The following is a 15,352-nucleotide window of genomic DNA, read 5'->3' as shown; positions in this document are numbered from 1 at the left end:
TCACTAAATATTTTTCATATTTTTTTGAAGATTTTCACTCATTTTTTGAAAATATTTACAAGAATTTTCTTGCCAAATTTTGGGGACTTTTTTAAATAAAACTTTTAAGGAATTACTGGAATTTTGTTCCTGAAGGTTTTGCAAATTTTCAGAAATTTGGGGAATTTTTTTGCTGAATTTTTAGATTATTTTCAGACAAGGAAACAATGGTTTTTGGTGCCCGTAAATGAAGACAACAGGAGGGTTAAACAAAAATTTACTCCTGCCACTAAGGACTACACAATGAGATACTCCTCCATCACACAGACCCTCTCCCTGGTCTCAGAATCATCCCCCTGAGGACAAGACGTTTGACAGTGCGCCGTCTGACCGCTGTGTCACTGCAGGGTCACCCTCTCTCTTCACAGTATTGGCTTTTGCTCCCTGGAATTGACTCAGTCCACATTCACAGGCTTAGCGGCTGATAGGATATGCATCGCTGCAGTAGTGGTTGTGATCCACCAAAGGCGAACTGTAATCCCCCAGCACTCCACTTACCTACAGTCCAACCCCCCAATAAGCCCACAGACAGATGAGCTTTGATTTTAGCTAGATGGTTTATGGACGCATGAGAGTAATTAGAGTAGACTGCCAAGAGGGAGGAGTAATTTACTCTCAGCTGCCATCTACAAGAAGCGATATTATGTGGCAGGAATCCCTCTTTTATTAACCCTCATGTTGTCCTGCGGGTCAAAATTGACCTGTATTAAAGTTTGAAAATGTGGGGAAAAATTTTTTTTTTCACAGTGAAACTTCTGATGTCCACATTTTCAACATTTTTGGGAAATCTTTGAACATTTTTTGCTGGGGAAAAAATGTTTAAAATGTTTCTTAAGAACATTCACATAAAAATCAACCACAATCCGGCGAATTTCGCTGGATTTTGGTTGATTTTTATGTGATTGTTCTTAAAGAAAATATTCAAAGTTTTACTGATATATATGTAATCACTTCAGGTATTTTTAGGATTTTTTTTGAATATTTTTAGTCATTTTTAGAAAATATTTACAAGAATTTTCTTGCCAAATTTTGGGGACTTTTTTTAAAATAATATTTTTACAGGAAATTTTTAAGGAATTATAAGAATTTTCTTCCTGAAGGTTTCGCAAATTTTCAGAAATTTGGGGAATTTTGTTGCTGATTTTTTGGATTTTTTTCAGAAAAGGAAACAATATTTTTTGGTGCCCGTAAATGAGGACAACAGGAGAGTTAATGTTGGCATCTCTGCTCGTGTGTTCTACATAATTATACATTTCAACATCGGTAAAGCGACAGTTTTTAATGTTTAGAGATGAAAGAAAAGAAAATAGTTCACAGTAGCATCAGTGATGTGTTTAATCATGACAGTGCTCAAATGTAGTTTAACATTAAGTACTGCATTGGCTGAGTGCTCAATAACTGAAAGAAATCGGTCAGAAGGAATTATCTAGAGACATTTTCTCTTTTACCTTCACAGGATTTTCCGAAAGCTCTGCAAGTCCCAATTAAACAATGAATTCAGTCTAGGAGACTGTATCGCAAGTTCAATTACAGCAAGACTGAGCAAAGCCAATGTGTCCAAACTGCATGTTTGTAGTCCTAAAATGCCTGATTAACCCATTGCCATCTCTGTAGGCATTTGAATTCTCTCTGTTGCCTCAGATTAATCACTTTGGGACACTAAAATCTTTTGAGTTAAACCTCTCCTGGGCTTTGTGCACAACGTGTTTCTGCTTTTCCCAACGGATCAATTATGAGGTGCAAGAATCATTGTGCCACATACTCTTCCTTGCCCTCTCTTTCTTATCCTCACAGCAGCCGGCTGAAAATAACCTCGTGTTATATCATACAGGGCTCGTAGGTTGATGGAAAGTGTGCTCTAATATTACCTCACAGGAGCTGAAATAGTACTGTCCCTGGACCAACAATGCCCCTGTGCCCCTTCAGCAGGGGTCACCAACCTTTTTGAGAGCAACTTCAAGGGTACTGAGTAGTACGAAGGGCACCTTGTTTGTTACAAACTTCCTCAATAGCAAACTTGCGCCATCATCTTTAAACAACAATAATAATAATAATAAAAATAATATGTAAAAAGACTGATCACATTTATGTTAATTATTCCTTATAATAATTATTAACAATGATTTCCACAACAATGACGGTAGGAAAAACACACACACACACACACATATATGGAAATCTGTTCCAATATTTAAAAGTCAGAGGTATCCCATCTCTGAAACTTTTGTAAATATCTTTCTTGGCAGTTTTGTATGAATCAGCATATTTGCAGCATTTTGTTCAAAATCACACCAGTTATATTTCTGTGCAAATTGTCACTTCTAACATTTTTAGGAAATCATTAACTGTCATCAAATCATGCTTCATTTGTACAAACTACCACCTTTGTAACATTTTTGAACAATTCATGAACTCTCATGTTTGTACAAATTATCAGTTATGGAAGAAAAAAAATCAACTCTTTCACATTTTGAAATGAATCCTATCACATTAGTACTAATCACCAGCATTGCAACATTTTTAACAGATCATAGCAACCAATCATTACATGTTTTCAACAAATTATTTTTCACATTTTTGTGTAATGGCATGGTGTTTTGAATGACCACATGTGTTACCTCTTTCTCTGTCTGTAAATGTGTGTTAGTGGGAAGCCTGGCATTGCAGAGCTTATCATGTCTTACCTTTACCTTGCAGCTCACAGTTCAGATGGTTCAGTTTCCCAGTGATGTCCGTTAAAAATGCAAAGGCAAGAATCCACTCAGTGTCCTCAAGCAGCAAGGTGTCTTCCCCTTTGGATTGCATCAACTCTTTGATTTCGGCCAACAGTGACAAAAAACGCTGCAAAACTGTTCCCCTGCTGATCCATGGGGTTTCTGTGTGTAGTAACAGGTCACCATGTTCAGCTGTAAGCTCCTCCAGCAGCACCTTCAATGTCCTGGTTGTTTGGCTTTGGAGCCATTTATGATCTTCATGACACGAGTCATCACATGATCAAATCCGGCTACTTTTGTACATACATATGTCCTGCTGGTGAATGATGTAGTGGTAATGTAGGAATGTTGGGAAGTCTGGATCACCTCTGTATCGTACAATGAAGCCTGCATGGCGACCCGTCATGGAGGAGCTCCGTCAGTCGGCACTAAAACAAGCTTTTCTAATGGTACATTTTTCTCCACGAAGAAACTTTTCGCCGCGTAGTAAATATCAAATCTGCCTTTAAGTCCCGAGCTTTTCCTGTCCGTAATGCGCATACAGTCTATGTGCGCTACCAGGTGGCTAGTTAGCATGGAAGCTATGTAGCGGCTAAAGTAGCGTCTCTCCACATTGTGCCGCTTTGCCGACGCAATAGTCGCCCCGCAAATAGGACACATACATTTATCTTTCACTGTCGTTTGAACTCTTCCTCCCAGTCATCGTGAAAATAGTTTTCTCTTTCAATTATCTGTCATATTTTGGGGGTAAAAACCACAGCTAGTTTCCCAAAGTGTCTGCGTCCCGACGCTTCAGCAGAGTGACGTGTAGTTGGACATGCGCAGTGAACTTTGACTCGGACAAGGTCAAAGTTCTTTTATACCGAAGAGATTTTTGTTTTTTAAAAAAATCATAACAAATATTGTAATTTAAAATCTGCATTAATTTAAGCATTTTTGATTTTAAAAGAACAGCAACTCCAATTTTTTTTATAAGGAATTTCATGGTGGCTAGTGTTATTTTTAGAACATGTGTGGAGGGCAACTCACATGGTCTCTGCGGGCAACCAGGCGCCGGGCACCATGTTGGCTACCACTGCCCTACAGTGATGCCAGACAAGATCCCAGCATTCATTATGAAGCCATTTCTCTTCTTGATCGCAAGAGAGGTCATTGTGTATAATCACAGCGTGGCTAAAGAGGTGCCGAGAGGAGACAAACACCAGGATAGATGGTGTATAGAGAACAAGCAGGTTCCTGGGGTTTACTCTGTGGCAGAAGGAAAAGATGTGGGACTGAATGGAGGCCGAAGAGTGCGAGAGTACAATGAATCACAGGCTAAACAGGGGGCTGCACATGCATTGCATTTTAACAACACAGCCCGAGCTTTGTAATAATACATTTGCAACACACTTCAAAATACTCAGCGGGTGCTTTGGAAGCACAGCAAAATCATCAAAAACAATGGAAATCAAGGTTTAAAGGTGCATTCTATCATAACCAGTACTTTGGTGAACACAAAAACTGAAATGGGTCAAATTGATCCTTAACATAATACAAGAGTTAGGTGGTTTCTTGATTGAACAGGTCTTGAGGTAATCAGGTTTGGGTGTGGCCAGTGAAATTGTACTCGCTTTCCAAAAAATTTGATTAACCACAGTTAATTCATGATTTAACAAGGGGGGCAATTACTTTTTCACATAGGACCAGGTAGGTTTGAGTAGCTTTTCTCCCTCGAAACATTAAATCATCATATAAAAACTGCACTTTGTGTTCACTTTGGTTATCTTTGTCTAATATTTAAATTTGTTTGATGGTCTCAAACATTTAAGTGGGGAAAATGTTAAAAAAAAAAAAAAAAAAAAAACATAATTCGAGAAGGGGGCAAATACTTTTTCATGGCACTGTACAAGTGAGTGCCATGTAAAAAGTCAAGCAATAAAAATCAGAACAAACAAAACCTGAATGAGGAAATGAATTTAGAAGTCATTTTTATTACATTCATAATTTGTCAACAACAATAGCATTGCTTTAATGTTATTATATTATCCAAAGCCTGCAACCTCAATGGTACACATGAGACAGATCAACCAGGCACCAAGGCTACCACTGGGCTGCACATGGTTGTCAGACACATTCTAGTCCAGATTGTGAGAGCAAGTTGCATATTAAGTATTAAATTATCAAAAAGAAAGACACATTCTACGGACCACTGGAGTTTGACAAAAAACAGTTTCATCACCAGTCCTATATTTGGACTCATTCTGGGCTCTTTGGAGAACTTCATTCAATTGTTTCGCTCATATGGAAATCGTTTTTCTTTAGGCGTCAAATTGTACAGGGCAAATTCACATTTCCTACCACCAATGACATTCAGTAGATCTAAAAATCATTCATATGAGTCTTCTGCAAAGCCTTCGTGAATGCTTTTGAAAAGGACACGCTTCCTTGGTTTAAGCAAGCTTAGCAAACAATCAGATATTACACCTCAACATGATTAGCAGTCCAAAATGCTTGTCAAATAAATAAGAATCCCTCATGGACCTGATTTTTCATAATTTTCAATAAAAATCCAACACAAGAACAGAAAGGGATACAGACACATGTTTAAAGATATATCTAGGTAGATTCTTCTTGCCTTTGCAACATAAAATGCACAAAGACGTGACCCAAGTATACTGGCAAAAGTTACACAAGACTAAAAAAAACATCAGTGACCCTCAGCGGTTAAGGGGATGACATAATATATTAATAATGTAAACAAAGCTTTAAACAGTACAGTAGTCCAAAATCCAATTCTTTCATCTTGCTTCACTCAAACAAACTACATTTCTTCACCTCACAGTTTAAATGGTTTCTTCATTCTCATTGGTCCGAAAAATGAAAGACTTGAGCAGTGGCTGTGTGAAACATTGCTTAAGGCATATTCTTTGGACAACCCTGTGCAGAAACATATAAAAACATTCTTCCTTTCAAGTATTTGAATTGACCTGTTCGGTTGCTCTTGACGGTATTTCTTGGATGACCCTTTATTTTTATAAACCAGTTTAAGGTGTGTGGACAGAGGCCAAGATCACTGGTGTACAATCAGCCTCAGAACACGACAGCAGGAGGTGGAATCCCAGGCACAGTGAGTGGCAAGACGATTGGCAGTGAGGGAGCTTGATTAATACATTGCATTTCCTGACTTCACATGATTATGACCTAGCATTTAGGTCAGCAAATGCCTCTACGCGAAATATTTCTTTTAGAATATACGTCCACATTGCTCTGTCTGACTGGCATTACACATTAACGGATGAGATGTAAAATAAAACCCTGTGGAAAGTCATCTAAGTCAGTGTTTTAAATAACAGACCAACTTCATATGCTTATATTCAAGCCATAATAGGACATTAAAGTCTTACATTCATGAAAGGACACAACTTGTACTTTTCCTTAGTTGTGAAGAAAGTCTTTGGATGAATTCTCATGAAATTCATCCATTTGGGAACTAAAACCACACTCACACAGCTTCTTGTCAGAAGGATTATTGATGCCACATAAATAATTTAGAGGCACAGGAGTAAAGTAGTCCCCATTTGTGGTTTAAATGTGCTAGATCAAATAGTCGCTTATTGTTGGAATCCCACTAGTACGAGAGGAGAATCTGATACTCTTGATGATGGAAATCTGATACACGTTTATATTTTTTTAATGTGGTGAACTGACATTCTAAAGCTAATGAGCTTTGTGGAGTTTGAGAGACAGAGCAGAAGAGAAGGGTTGAGGAAAGTGAAGGCAAAAGACAAGGTGCAGCTGAGGATGTCTTTGGTGCCAACATAAGTTAATGCCAAACATACACTGTGAAAAAGGAGAAAAACCCGTTTAAGCGACCTCTCTTTGATCTCCCTTTTGAAATCCTTTCAAAAATGTACACATACAATCTTCTAATAGTCACATTGTCGATCAGGAGAGCATCCATTTTTGCAAAATACGACGACAAAACAAATAAATTCCATTTCAGTTGAGCTTTTCCTACCAGCAAAGTCTTATTCGGTAGAACACAAGTTCCAGTGGAGACAGGGCCGGCAACAAACGAGAGTTTAAAACATGCACTGGCCCTCCTCAGAGCCAGGCATAGTGCACTGTGGTCGTACAGATGCAGGGCGAGCCACATCATGGGGCCACATGTCCTCTAGCCCCCCCTTACCTGCAATTGACCTGGCAAGAACCGTGGTGTGCTGGATGGTTTGGAATCAAACGTACCCTCATTTCTGATTATGTTTCTCCAGCAGAACAGTCGTCTCGAGCAGTCACAGGCTAAACATGGCGGCCAGTCAAAAAGTAGAGGGGCCGGTCCTCACTGCAGTTGGCTGTCTGAAACTCGTCCCGCAAGCGGAACTGCCACTCGTCCTCCAGCTCTAGTCGGACTATAGTCTGACGCAGGGAGCTTCGGTCCTGACAGATCACACAGAGAGTGGCACCTGTGGACACAGAGACAAAACGTAGATGGTAGATTCACGTAGACGGTAGAAAGTGGAGCTTCTTTTTAAAGATAAAAAAAAGGATAGTTATTAAGGATCTGTGTTTATCAATCCTCTATTGTCACCCTAATATAGATATTATTACATAGTGAGTAATCTGTTTAATAAAAGCAGATAATTATGTCTCCGTTCACCCCTTTCCAACTGTGGACCATGAGCTGTAATTACATGACTGCCCACATGTGAGTGTGGACCACATGGACATCAATATAAAGCACAAAATTTTTCTTTTTCTTTCACTGATTTAAAATTGTATGGGCAAGGTGGTAATACTTCATCTGTGCAGATTCTGGAAGTCTATGATCATTTTTCTACCATATATTGGCACTGACAACATAAATATACAGATGGCATAATAACAGAACTGCAACTACACTGATCTGGCACCTTTGAGGAAGCGGAATTTCTTGAGGAGTCCAGAGACAACGAAGGAGTCACAGAGGTAAAGCAGCAGACCACTGAACGCCAGTCCCTGATGGTTGAGGTTGGTGGAGTGTGGACGAGAGCTGATGTAGCACACAGAAATCTGTGACATGGCAAGATAAACCTCATTAATCTCAGTTCAGCAAGCTGAAGGAAACATTACATGCTTATCCTTTAGGTTAGACCTCACCGAAATAACCATGACACCTTCATAATACCTGTTGGGAGCTGTTAGTGGTGTCTGCACAAGAAAATGTATAGCTCTTGTGTGCAAAAAAATACACAATACAAACAAAAAAATGTGTCTAGGTATGCAAATGATGTAAATTGTGCAGCGTTATCGTATCACCTATGAACAGATGTACAGTAAATGCACTGTTAGCATTCATTGTCTGCACATGTGCGTGGATGCAGGTCAGAATGTTCTTAGCGAAACAGATGGCAAAGTCTTGCATCAGGCTTCTCTGTGGGTTAAGAACATTCTACAAACATTAATCTTAACAAAACATCTGAAATTAAGATGTTAGCAGATATTTTTAAAAATAGTTAATTGAAACAGAGGTTCAGCATGGTTAAGTACTTCACTTCTTTTACAGTAGCCTCGGAATTCAGTTTTCCTGTAGATTGGAGTTAAAGCAATGATGCCAATGGTCTTCTCTCCTGCTTTTAAAAGCAACGTACTGGGAGTGCTTACCTCCGGGCTGAGGTTGAGGTAGCTGTCGATGGACAGAACTGGGTTGTTTCTGTTCTGAACGGCTTTCGGAAACAGCCTGTGACTGCAGCTCTGCAGGAACCTTTCCAGCAGGAACTGGGCCGGGGCGTCTAGGAGGGTCTGCTCGCTGTCTGGGGCGCAGACATACTGTGATGGGCTGATCTGAGAAGTGTTTTCTATTTTCTGGAGAGAGAGGCAAGCGGTTCAGTGTTAGATGGCACTCCATACAGAAATCACAAAACATAAATTTACTAAAAAAGTAGGACAATTTGAACCCACTGAAATGGGCCTATGTTGCAAAAGACCCACCATGAGTTTAGGTTTGATCACGTAGTCTTTGTTCCCCCCCACTGGAATGTGTTTCTTCATCAGACAGAAGTTGTTGAAGCGGCACAGCAGCAACCCACTGCTATTTACCCTTAGATTAAAGTCCACATCCTCACAGTCATACCTGCACATGACAACAATGTCAAACTAGAAAAGCACTCAGAGAACGCAGTACTCTGCCAAGGCTGTTCATTCCCCCATATAGCATTGTCAGAAATGCAGCATTTTTTTGAGATGTTAGATGTACCCACAAACAAAATGACCTCGCGTGACCTAAATATGTAGCAGATGGTGGGAATTGATGGGACTCAGAAACACCCCCACAATTTAATTAATTGTTCCCTGTATCATTTCTGATGGATAAGTCCCGATAAGTCCACAGCGGTGGATTTTTAGTAGGATCACAATCATGTGATCGTCAGCTGGTAGCTGACGTGTTCACTTGTTGTCATAGTTACAGTGACATCGTGCCAAATCTCTAACAAATCCATGGATCCAGACTATAAGCTGCATCACTGCCAAAATCTAATCAGTTGGTCCTTGTGTCATTTCTGACCTTCCCTGAAAATTTCATCCAAATCCGTCAGTCCGTTTTTGAGTAATGTTGCGAACAGACAGACAGACAGACAGACAGAAGCTGACTGTGACATAACTCCACCATTCCTTGGTGGAGTAATAATGAAGACAATGTACACATACTACCCACTGACTGACTGACTCGGTCTGCTAACTTACCGATTAAGGTTATATTGAACATTTTGCGTCAGGTCCACATTGAGCATTACAAAGTTTTGGAGGTGACATCGACTGAAGGGGTTGCTGGGAGACTTGTGAGTGAGGCCGCTGTTCCACTTGCGTGTACCACACATCGCATAGAGAGAGATCTTCGGTGTGTTCTCCATGTGCTGCAGCACCGTTTTCAAAGACACATTGGTGAGAGTTGAGCTTCCATCTGATATCTCACTAAGAAATAGAGAAAAGGGAGGACACGCTTGATATAACACAGCTCATAGGAGTTTCTAAAATGTGTTATATAATAGTCTTCAACATTAGTAACAAGGTTAGTAAAAGTTTTGTACAGTTTAGCTACACTAAGAGTTATAACTATTGTGAAGAATTATAAAATTCAAAAGTCTCCTTTTGCAAATTCTACAAATCAGAAACGGTTCCTACCTTCCGTCTCCTGACTGGTGGGCGTTCCACAGCACACAGGAATCGTCCATCATGACAATGAACGGCCATACATCTTGTCTCTTGACACCCTGCTCCTCCAGTCGGTTTCTCTCCAGCTCCAGGTTATGGTATGACAGCTCTTTGATCATGAAGCGGGCAGTACCTTAAGCCGTCAGGAGTGTATTCATCAGTTTTTCATTTGGACTGCTACACAATGCCCTTTGACCGTAACATGTTCTTCGAGGAGATATTGTAATAAGTTGTGCAAATCATGTGGAAAAGCTACATTTGCATGGTGTGTGTTTGCATTACAAATTACCGTGAGGATTTTTACAGTTCTGTAAGGCTGTAAATGATACTCTTTAAAGTAAAGTACATAAATTATGTTCCTGTACACAGTACAATGGTCTACCCTGAGCATAAATACTAGCAGGCAGCTGCATAAATGCTGAGGGTCATAGTTGGACCACTGTCATCTATCTGAGAGCAATGTAGTTTAGTTACACCCATTTCTGAAGGGCCATACATCTCCTTGGCTAATGTACTGTAGGTATTTCACACACAATGACTCTCTCACACTGGCTAATCTTTCACCCACTTTAAATAAACATGACTGTACTAAATGTATAACAAGGGTGGTTTGTCACTGTAATAATCACTCAGAATCAGCAAACTGATAAGCTGCAAGGTGGTGTACAGCACCATGTGGACTTTTGACCACTAGCAGTGCTGTGGAGCAATGTTTTTATGACTAAGTCCCTGTTTATTTTGAAACAAGCTCAAGTGAACTGATCAAATTGTTGGCATGCAAAGAAGTGTAACAATACGCCAACAAAGGCAAAAAGAAAGTAGACTGTAAGCTAGCAAACACAGAAGGAAACAACGCAAGACTGTCTTTGCAATCTACTTTGCAAGTAGTTTATAAGGAAGGAAATACAGTCAACACATCTGTTATCACCTCAAACATGGACACAGTGTATTTTGGTTCTCACCAACTCCGGCATTGTTGAACATAGCTGGCAGGACGAGTAGGATGTGGTTGGGCCAGTACTTCCGGTACTGGGGCATCTCGAATTGTTTGACCACCAGGATGTGCAGATGAGTGGCGCCCTCCATGGCGTGGAAAATGTTGAGCAGACCGTGCTCTTGGCGTCCTGTAGTCGGAGTGAAGATTGGACTCTTCAAAAGATCTGAGTCCTACACACACGCATGGAGAAAGAGAAAGTAAAAATGTGATTCAGCAAAAACAAATATTATTGACTGATTCAAAGGAATAATGTCCAATAGATGTCCTGGTTTAGCTCTTGGGCAGGAGAGATGCACAGGTCTAAGTATACGAAAACATAGCTACAAATCAACCCTCATTCCTACGTGAGAGTAAAATAACCTTGGTGGAAACCAGAGGCAGACGCATGCTCTCTAGGTGGCAGCCCTGCAGACCGAAAACAAAGTGCTGCTCCTTGGCTTTGGGAATCACAAACTGGAGCTGGACCTCCTCCCCCAGCATGGATGAGCAGAAGGTGAAAGCATGGAAGGTGCACTCCGACAGCTACAACACACACACATGGATGTATTATTAACAGAGAGCTCAGCCTTAGACATAACTCCAAAGAGAAAAAAGCTTTTAAGCTTTCTAGTGTCCAAGTACTTCACCTGTGAAGCAGGACCTGCTTCACAGTACTGGTGGCACTGTTCACAGTGATGAAAGGCGTTGTGGGCAGCAAACCTGCTCAGCCGCATTGACTTAGTCACTCGTTTGGCTGGAGTTTGTCCCTCTCCTTCTAGCTTAAAATCTGTAGACACATTAAGATAGGTGTGTTTAGGTCAATATTATTAACGTCTGTGTTGTATTCATGATGGCAAATTGTGTTTATTCTGTGTTTACTATTGTTACCAACCTTTGAAGCACTTTGGCATCTTGTCTGAGTAAACAGGACTGGCCTTCCTGAACTTAGGGTCTCGGAGGTTGGGGTCAAAGGGCAGTTTTCGAACTTCTTCAATATCAGGCCACTGGATATTTACTGGAGTTGTAACTTCTGAATTTTCTGTAGATTAGAAGAGGATGGAAGGATGAGAACTCAAGTTACAATCACATTTGTTCCTCATATATGACAAGTTCAGCAGTCCATTTGAATGAATTAGTAAGCCCCAGTGACCCTCACCTTCCTCCTCCTCCTCTTCCTCATCATACACATCTACCTCCAATAGTCTGATGAGCATACGAAACAAGATCCGTAGAAACTGCAGGTAGGCACCAGTTTTTCCCACCTGGCAAAGGACAAGAAGCAAGCCCCGACACTGACACTGATCGGATATTGTTTGCATTTTTTATATTTACACCCATGGAAATAAAATACATGTTTTCATGTAGTAACCTATTTATCTAAATATTTTTTCACATTTATATGCAATGAAAGATTACTGTATTATTCAAATAACTCATTCTAATAGCAAATCAGGTTCACTAATTGAAAATAATCACATTCATTATTCATCCTGTTCATCTTTTCGTAATGCATTTGTATTTTGTACTGAACATTGTGATTCAGATATGTCGAAAATACAGATAATGATTTACTCAAAGGAGACAAAGTTGTTCTGTTACCTGTGGGGGTCCACTGAGCAGCAGGCGTCGTGGATGTGGCACAGGCGGCGCTTCATAATCAGCATGATGCTGCCTGGCAGTGGTCCACTGGCGGTAGTACATGCTCTGTTCTGCCCCCTGCAGGTTGTGAGTGATAAAGGGCCTCAGCGGACTGCTCCAGGCCACATCTGCATGAGGCAGCAGTGAGAAGGAGCTCAGCTGACTCCTCGACTCCCCCGCCAGCAGGTTGTATGCAGCTCGCGACAAGATGACTGTCCGCGGTGACACTCTAGTGGGCTTAAACTCTCGACTGCACTGTACGGACTGGCTGGGCCTCTGGGTGGAGGAGGAAGATGGTGAAGGAGAGGAAGATGAGGAATTGGTGTAAAGGGATGGAGGGGCCTTGGGGGCTTTGGAAGCGCTGGAGGGGAGCTGGCTTCCTTGAGAGTCACACTCCTGCTTGAATCCTTGCGTTAGTGTGCCCATGTCCGAGGTGGCAGCACCTTCAGGCTGGGAGGTGGATGTGGAGGGCTTCTGAGAAGAGTCGGCAATGTCGGATGAACTGACACCATTCTCTAACAAAGAGTCTGAGTGAGGACATAAGGACAGACAAATATAAGTAAAGCTAACTTGAAATATATTATTTACAGGCGTGAGCTGTCATACTTTCATATTTGCACAAAAACAAAATGTGTTCTTTGAATAAATGCCACCACAATTAAACTGACTGTGAGTTTGCTCTGAAAAAAGATTACATTTCCTATAAACCACAGACTTTCCTCATAAAAGGGCAGTCTTAGGACATATACATACCCAACTTGTATAACAGATTTTAGTCTCTATCAGGAATCCTTTACGATGATCTCAAATGCCATATACAGAGTGTTAAGAGTCAACCTGAGTTTGCATCTTTAATCCTATGTTCCAGTACTTTAGAAAGACTCACCAGAGGTTCTGGTTGCAGCGCTATCATTGCTCTGAGGTCTTTCCAGCTCCTCTCCATCATTCAAGCTGGTGGTGGCCTTCTCTCCATCTGATTCCCGAGGGGCCACAGCCTTTTTGGGCTCCTGGACCATGCCCATTGGCACATATGTGCAGGCCAGACCCACCTCCTGCTCTAGGGCTGTGCGAGTCAAGTAACTGGAGTCTATCAGACGCAGGTCACTGTACTTCAGAGACCTGGAAGAGAGCAAGTGAAAGATGCACATTGCTGCTGAGTAAAAGTCATGTCTTTGTGGGGTTTGTTTCCAATTGGTAATCAGTTTTAAAAAATAACTTCAAGTCAAGATATACTTTCCTGAAGAGACTGAGTTAAATTTAAGTCACTAAGTTTAAAAGGGGGGCTGCACAGTGTCTCAGTGGTTAGCACCGTCGCCTTGCAGCTAGAAGATCCCCGGTTCGCGTCGCAGCCTGGGCCTGGGATCTTTCTGCATGGAGTTTGCATGTTCTTCCTGTGCTCTCGCTCTGGGTACTCCAGCTTCCTCCCACCATCCAAAAACACTCTGAGGTTAATTGACAATTCTAAATTGTCCATAGGTGTGAATGTGAGTGTGATTGTTTGTCTCTATATGTGGCCCTGTGACAGACTGGTGACCTGTCCAGGATGTCTCCTGCCTTCACCCTAAGTCAGCTGGGATAGACTCCAGCTCTCAATGACCCTAATGAGGATTAAGTGGTGTATAGATGATGGATCAACGGAAGTTTCAAACTGCCAATCTGCTGACACAGCAGATATATATGACTGGTGGTGTATTGTGAAGTGTGACATCACCTGGGGAAAGTCTCTCCAAGAGGGTCTTTCCCGGTGAGGATGACGATGCAGGGGAGCCCTTCCAGATCCTCATAGGTGTGTGGTACCCAGTCTTCACTGTCATAGCCTCGCCACACCTGCAGGAGAACACAGTTGATGGATGTTTACTCTGTAGTTAAGGATGTGTCGTTCAAAACTAGATCAACAGTGCATATTGGGCTAACACTGGACTTAATCATCTGTTTTACTTTATATTATGCATGCATTCATTTATATCAAATATTTTTCTAAATTCCTTATTTAAACTTGCAGTCTGGATCAGAGTTCCTATATAATTTAAAAGGTGAAAGAGTCATACTTTTCAAAAAAAATAAAAAATATGAACAAACTCATAAACTTTCACTGGCAAAGTCTTAATTTGGAATCACTGTTGTCTCACTGTGAGTTAAACAGAAGAAATATCTTCTGAGAATGAAGTCCTGACACTGACCTCTGGCTTTCTGTAAAAATTCAGTTTCATTCAAGTCTTGATATATACTTAAACACTGATGAACTTGCGTGTCTCACTGCGATTTCCTTGAAGCATCTTGCTGAATACGCTACAGTAACTTTGCATAAATATTTTATATGGTTAATAGACAATGCAATGCGAAGAAATTACTCTGGTTTCATGTTATTCTCACCCTAAGGCGGCTGGTAAAGTTTCTGTGCAAGTTGAGCTCGGAGGCAGGACTGCCAAGCAGCACTGCGAAGCATAACTGGAGTCCCAGCTTGTCCCTCACGTCCTCTAGTCTCTCTCGAGCCAACATGGCCAGCTGCAGTGAGGGGACACGGACCAGCAGCATGTGGCCACGGCCCTGAGAGCCCTCTCTGCTTGGAGCGTTGATCAGGTCCTCCACCATGGCCAGGGTCTCTGGGGTTATGTGGTCCCTCAGGGAAGGGGAAGAGGTCAAAGCCATCATGGCCTCAGTGTACTGCTGAATCAGCAGATAGCTGCGGATCACCATGCTGTGTAGATGTGGATGTCTGGGATATGAAGGAGAGAAGAGTTTGAACTGACAACAATGTCTCCTACTATTGTGGGTATCCTTTTGACACTTTTGTGTTTTTTTTTAACAGAATTTT

The 15,352-nt window shown here is 41.3% G+C and overlaps 1 protein-coding gene across 6 annotated transcripts in view; it reads right to left on the bottom strand.

The window, feature by feature from the left end:
- Nucleotides 1–4,706: 4,706 nt before the first annotated feature.
- The window catches only part of greb1l (GREB1 like retinoic acid receptor coactivator), a 53,159-nt gene continuing 42,513 nt past the window's right edge, over nucleotides 4,707–15,352 (bottom strand). For all 6 annotated transcript variants that reach the window (XM_023295305.3, XM_055014673.1, XM_023295306.3 and 3 more), the window contains 15 exons: nucleotides 14,911–15,253; nucleotides 14,249–14,364; nucleotides 13,424–13,656; nucleotides 12,499–13,064; nucleotides 12,056–12,161; nucleotides 11,792–11,938; nucleotides 11,547–11,686; nucleotides 11,281–11,442; nucleotides 10,886–11,090; nucleotides 9,894–10,056; nucleotides 9,456–9,683; nucleotides 8,703–8,844; nucleotides 8,376–8,576; nucleotides 7,646–7,784; nucleotides 4,707–7,198 (listed from right to left, as the gene is read on the bottom strand). In XM_023295305.3, coding sequence (XP_023151073.2) covers nucleotides 7,035–7,198; nucleotides 7,646–7,784; nucleotides 8,376–8,576; nucleotides 8,703–8,844; nucleotides 9,456–9,683; nucleotides 9,894–10,056; nucleotides 10,886–11,090; nucleotides 11,281–11,442; nucleotides 11,547–11,686; nucleotides 11,792–11,938; nucleotides 12,056–12,161; nucleotides 12,499–13,064; nucleotides 13,424–13,656; nucleotides 14,249–14,364; nucleotides 14,911–15,253 — 3,055 coding nt within the window. In that variant the 3' untranslated portion in view covers nucleotides 4,707–7,034. The remainder of the gene's footprint in view (nucleotides 7,199–7,645; nucleotides 7,785–8,375; nucleotides 8,577–8,702; nucleotides 8,845–9,455; nucleotides 9,684–9,893; nucleotides 10,057–10,885; nucleotides 11,091–11,280; nucleotides 11,443–11,546; nucleotides 11,687–11,791; nucleotides 11,939–12,055; nucleotides 12,162–12,498; nucleotides 13,065–13,423; nucleotides 13,657–14,248; nucleotides 14,365–14,910; nucleotides 15,254–15,352) is intronic.

This window comes from Amphiprion ocellaris, chromosome 10 (genome assembly GCF_022539595.1).
Source record: "Amphiprion ocellaris isolate individual 3 ecotype Okinawa chromosome 10, ASM2253959v1, whole genome shotgun sequence".
In the NCBI taxonomy this organism is placed as follows: domain Eukaryota; kingdom Metazoa; phylum Chordata; class Actinopteri; family Pomacentridae; genus Amphiprion; species Amphiprion ocellaris.
Note: the sequence above shows the minus strand (reverse complement) of the source record. Positions and strands in the feature narration are given on the sequence as shown.